Source organism: Bison bison, unplaced genomic scaffold (genome assembly GCF_000754665.1).
Source record: "Bison bison bison isolate TAMUID 2011002044 unplaced genomic scaffold, Bison_UMD1.0 scf7180017864252, whole genome shotgun sequence".
NCBI lineage: Eukaryota > Metazoa > Chordata > Mammalia > Artiodactyla > Bovidae > Bison > Bison bison.
In genome coordinates, this window is record NW_011494824.1 from 1,313,069 (window position 1) to 1,319,120 (window position 6,052).

The 6,052-nt window shown below is 41.1% G+C and overlaps 1 protein-coding gene across 1 annotated transcript in view; it reads left to right on the forward strand.

The window, feature by feature from the left end:
* ANKDD1B (ankyrin repeat and death domain containing 1B) overlaps positions 1-6,052 on the forward strand; it is a 73,403-nt gene that overhangs the window by 8,147 nt on the left and 59,204 nt on the right. The window contains 2 exon segments of the mRNA XM_010847637.1: positions 2,080-2,183; positions 4,613-4,711. Coding sequence (XP_010845939.1) covers positions 2,080-2,183; positions 4,613-4,711 — 203 coding nt within the window.

Genomic DNA, 6,052 nt, shown 5'->3' on the forward strand with positions numbered 1-6,052 from the left:
CTGACTCGATGAACATGAGTTTGAGTAAACTCTGGGAGTTGGTGAGGGACTGGAAGGCCTGGTGTGCTGCAGTCCATGGGGTTGACACGACTGAGAGACTGAACTGAACCATGGGAAATTTGGGGGGAAAAGCATTATAATTAAGAGGAATAGCAAATGCAAGGCAGGAGTGAAACTGATCTATTGTTGAAAAAGGAGGAAGCGGACTTCCCTGTTGGCCAGTGGTTGAGACTCCACCTGACAATATGGGAGATTCTGAGTTCGATCCCTGGTGGAGGAGCTAAGATCCAACATGTTGGTGTTCTGCAACTAGTACTGAGATTTTGTGCCCTGCAAGGGAAGATCCTGCATGCAGCAACTAAGACCAAGTGCAGTTAAATAAATATTTTAAGAAAAAGAAAGAGGAGTAAGAGCAGACTATTTGAATATTAGGTATTGCAGGGGAGAGCGGATGATATTGGTGTGGTACACAGAACCAGTTCAGGCAAGGCCTTGATGCCCTGAGAGAGGAACTTAAATTTGGTATTGTTGGTGTTTTAAAATTTTAGCCATTCTAACAGGTGCATATTGGTATCTCCTTGTGGTTTTAAGTTATGTTTCCCTAATAGATAATGATGCTGAACATCTTCTCATGTGCTTATTGCCATCTGTATATCCTCTTTGGTTCCTCTTTGTTCCATTGAAGTCTTTCCCTATTTTTAAATTGGATTTTGTTTTCTTACTGTTGGGTCATTTGTCAGATGTGTGATTTGCATATATGTTCCCCCAGTCTATAGGTTGTCTTTTTTATTCTCTTAACAGTATTTTTCACAGAGCAAAGTTTGAAATTTTTCTAAGATCCTCTTTTGTTTTCGTTTACGGTCATGCGGTTGGAGTCATGTGTAAGACAGAACTCTTTGCCTAATCCCAGTTTATGAAGCTTTTCTCCTGTGTTTTCTTCTAAAAGTTTTATGATTTACAAAAAAAAAAAAAAAAATTTATTTCTTTGGCTTCACCAGCTCTTAGTTGTAGCAAGCAAGATCTTCCATCTTTATTGTGGCATGTGGGATCTAGTTCCCTGACCAGGGAGGGCCCCCTGCCATGGGAACAGGAAGTCTTAACCACTGGACTGCCAGGGAAGTCCCTTTTCAGCTCCTTTATATTCCAAAATAACAACAAACATCAACAAAGAAGCAAACAAACAAAAAACAACTCAGTAAATCCTGGAGTCTTCTCTAAGCTATTTAATAAAACCTGCCATCTGAATATGTATTATGTATGTGACCTGTACATACAGGACCTAGAAGCTTCCCTTGTGGCTCAGGCGGTAAAGCGTCTGCCTACAATGCGGGAGACCCGGGTTCTGGGTCAGGAAGTTCCCCTGGAGAAGGAAATGGCAACCCACTCCAGTATTCTTGCCTGGAAAATCCCATGGACGGAGGAGCCCGGTAGGCTACAGTCCGTGGGGTCGCAAAGAGTCGGACACGACTGAGCCACTTCACTTCATGTGACCTGTGATGTTCGTACTGTACAGTAATATTAATGTTTCTAGTAAAAGTCAAATCTCCTTTCATGTAAATGAAAATAAAACATGTTTACCACTTTTAACCTTCATTCGTGACTATTTATATGATGTGCTGTGTTTCATGGTTTTGTTTCTGCAGATCTGGCATCCCACGGGGTTCTGCCGACAACAATTTTATCTCTGTAAGCTTGTATAGAGTATTTGGGCTCCTCCCTGCCTAATCTTGTACAAACATTTTATAAACAACGCCCCTTGAGAAGTCAGTGGCCACCCTCCAACCTCCTAGAGCTATATTCTGCATTGCTGACTTCAGGGTGGTCCTTGAGAATAATGTTTTGTTTGGGATAGGAAGATGTTTAAGGCTGTGAAAACACTTGCAGTGTGAGGAGAATGTGGAATCTTGATAATACAGCTTTATAAAATATTGAAGCAAAGTTCCCACACCCAAAATAGCAGACTGTGAAAGGCTCAAGGCTGTTGTTTCAGGTTTTTAGCCCCAAGGTTTGCCACATGAGGTTTGCTTTCTCTTCAACCCTCTTCGATTCCCACAGTCATGCTTGCTTGCTTGCTTTCAGAGCTGCCAAATGAGAGAAGCTTCCAGAATGCTGCTAAAAGCAATGATTTGTATCTTATGGAGAAGCTGTTTGAAAAGAAGGTTACTATTAGTGCTGTGAACAATGTGAGTAGAAATCACAGATGTGACAAATGGTAGCAGTGTGGGTTTACACAGTGCAACTGAAATAAAAACAAAAGCAAGTCTGCTAAATGAGATGAGGGGGAGCTCTTTTGTTGGCAATTCCAGAATGTTTAAGCTGATAGTGGAATCAAGCTGTAGAAGAGGCTCTGGGTGTTTTCATTGTTCTAATCTGAGGGGACGTGCCCAGGGTCTTTATGTGCAGCTGTGCTAAGTCTATGGGTGGGCAGTGTAGCCAGGTGTCGAGGTCATGGGCCTGGACTTGGTCCTGGATCATAGCCTGTGGATCACTTTGGCCTCACACATTCTGGAAAGGCAGAACATCTTTTGCTATACAGTGCATCACTGTTTTCTCATCAGTGATGTGCTTTGTGGTTGGAGCCTTCCAAATGTAAAATCCAAAGGAAAGTACGGGTTTGCTTTTTACTGCTTGTGGAATATAGTACATCTGCCTGTTGGGCAGTGAGGCCTCTCCAGAGACCCAGCTCTCACTTGTTCTTCCGTGCCTGGTTTAGGGGAGAAGTCTCACTGCCAGAAAAATGGATTGCTTACTGCTTGGTTTTGTGGATTTCCTGACAGCCCCACAAGGCAGGGTTCATCAGAGTGAACAGACTGGAGGCTGTCTCTGTTGTTTAGGACGATTTGTGGAGAGTGGTTCAAGGTGGGGATGGCAGAGGTGGGTTGGATGCTAAATGAAGCGTAAACTTTAAGAGACCTGCTTGTACAGACTCCTTCCAAGGAACGTGGAGGGCTCTGGCAGTGTGTTCCATTGCTATATGATTTTGTAAAATCTGAAAAAGGAAGAAATTTAAACTGCCATCAGTTAAGCTTTCTGACTCTGGCCTTAAAGAGGGCTCCTGAAAAGTGTAAACTTCATGTTCTGCAAAACCTGGATCTGTTCCAGGCAGTAAGTCATAGAAGCTGAGGTGTGCAGTGGAAGGATGCTTAGCAGTTGTGCATGGGTGTATGTGAGGGCATTTGTCTGTCTGTGTATATTGTGTGCATGTCTGATATGTTATGTGTGAATATCCTGTTCATTATACATAGACATCCTAGAAAGAGTAGAAAAATGGCAAATTTTTGCAGCAGAACAATTTTAGGAACAAAAAAGAGGAAAGGAAACAAGAAAGGAAGGGAGCAAAAGAAATAAGGGTCTTTGAAAGTAATATCTAGATTAACTGTTGAATAAGTAAAGCAATAATAATTTATCTAAACAGCAGGAAATAGATCTTCGAATATACCTTTCAATAACCCTTTGAAAATTTTTCCATATAACTTTCTAATATTTTAAACCATACTTTTATATAAAAGTACTTAATACACTAAAACTAACAGCCAGTGTACCAAGTTATCATAAACTCCTGGTGAATTATATTATAGTTTCTAGTGACATCTTTTTTAGTCCTGTTTACAGCAGATTGTTGACATGGTTGCTTGTAGAGTTCTTTAAAATCAGTGATGGCAAAGATGAAAAAAAAAAAATGGAAGTGGTTTTACTGACTTACCTTGGATGCTATTTTGGTTGTATCCTTATTCACAAATAAAGTTAAAGGGGAGTTTCTAAGCCCAAATTGGACATACTAGAATGTAGCTCTAGACTGCAAACAATAGCAAGGGTACCTCATGTTTTATCAAACCTAGTTTATCACTGATTTAGCTACTAAGGAAATCAGATGTTTAAACAGTTCTCAATGGCCATATTTTTGCAATAATTTATTAATGAGAAGCAAAGGATAGTAAATTCTTTGGAAGCAAAATCAATGTCCAGAATGTGGGGAATATGACATGTGTTTTACTTACAAGCCCAACATCCTTTGTCTGAAGCACATCAGACTGTCTCCAGACATCCTGGGGGCACCAGGTTGGCTTTTCTTTGCAGCAGAAGATAGTCATGCTTTTTTTTCTGCGTGTGTCTTTCCTTCCTCTCTCCCTCCCTTCTTTCTTTTTGTTTCTTTCTTTCTCTTTCTTGATTTGTTTGATTCAATACAGTTTACAGTCCAAAAAACTACAGGGGAATGAGCCACATATGGACTGAACTTCTGGGAAAATTTTTTGTTATGCATTATCAATACATCCTACCATTATTAATGATTGCATACAGGAAAAATACAGCTTTTACACTCTAGTTGAAATCTATTATATTGTTACAATCAGTCATAGGTTATGCAGTGGATTTCAGCTTGATGTATGCACTCCAGTTGGTTGCTAAATTCTCTGATGTTATCTAATAGTAGAGAAATGTAAGATTATGCTGGATACAGTTCTCATTGCTTTTAAAGAGAAGGCAAAGAGTAGATAATCAAAACACAAACACCTGGTTTAAAAAAAAAATTGTGGCCATTTCAAGAACCAGGAATCTTAAGAAGGCGAAATACTAAATCAGATGACTGAAGACACAAATTATGTTTCCTCAGATGAACCTCACAGTCTTGCATTTTGCAGTGGGGACAAATCGTTTATCTGCTGTGGATTTCTTGCTTAATCACAAGGTCAGGGTAGATATTGCTGATAAAGTAAGCCCATCATTTGGTAGAATGGATTCAGTTCAGTTCAGATCAGCTGCTCAGTCATGTCCGACTCTTTGCGACCCCATGGACTGTAGCACGCCAGGCCTCCAAGAGTTTACTCAAAGTCATGTCCATTGAGTTGGTGATGCCATCCAACCATCTCATCCTATTTCGGCCCCTTCTCCTCCTGCCGTCAATCTTTCCAAGCATCAGGGTCTTTTCAAATGAGTCAGCTCTTTGCATCGGGTGGCCAAAGTATTGGAGTTTCAGCTTCAGCATCAGTCCTTCCAATGAATATTCAGGACTGATTTCCTTTAGATGGACTGGTTGGATCTCCTTGCAGTCCAAGGGACTCTCACGAGTCTTCTCCAACACCACAGTTCAAAAGCATCAATTCTTCAGCACTCAGATTAGAGCATAACTATTGTAAGGGGGAAATCTGGTCACTTGGGTTATCTTTTCTCCACATACACACAAACTGTTTCCATTGACAGTATTCATTTTGGAAAGATCTCTTTAAAGAATATGCATGTCATGTGCTCTTTGTATTTGGTGACAAAACTGTTTCTTCATTACCAATAGGACTTAGGCTTTTGCTTATTTCCCATGTTGACCTTATGTCCAGTAGCATGCATTTGTAAGGATAAAATAGTTGCCCAGAGGATCAGTTGCATAACCCAGAGCTGAGGACTCTGGTTCAATGTGGGCAGCACCTCCAAGTCTGGGGAAGAGGCCAACAAGGTAAATGGAAGTTCTTACTCCAGATGTAGACAAAGGCTCCCAGGTGGAGGGCAGGTGGTGCTCAGAGGATAATACAAACATCTACTCTCAAAGCTGCTTTCAGTTCAGTTCGGTCGCTCAGTTGTGTCTGATTCTTTGTGACCCTGTGGACGGCAGCATGCCAGGCCTCTCTGTCCATCACCAACCCTGAAGCTTGCTCAAACTCATGTCCATCAAATTGCTGATGCCATCCAACCATCTCATCCTCTGTCATCCCCTTTTCCTCCTGCCTTCAATCTTTCCCAACATGAGGATCTTTCCAGTGAGTCAGTTCTTCACATCAGGTGGCCAAATATTGGAGCTCCAGCCTCAACATCATTCCTTCCAGTGAATATTCAGGACTCATTTCTTTTAGGATTGACTGGTTGGATCTCCTTTCAATCCAAGGGACTCTCAAGAGTCTTCTCCAACACTACAGTTCAAAAGCATCAATTCTTCGGCGTTCAGCTTTCTTTATCATCCAAATCTCACATCAGTACATGACTACTGAAAAAACCATAGCCTTGACTAGACAAACTTTTGTTGGCAAAGTAATGTCTCTGCTTTTTAATATGCTGTCTAGGTTGC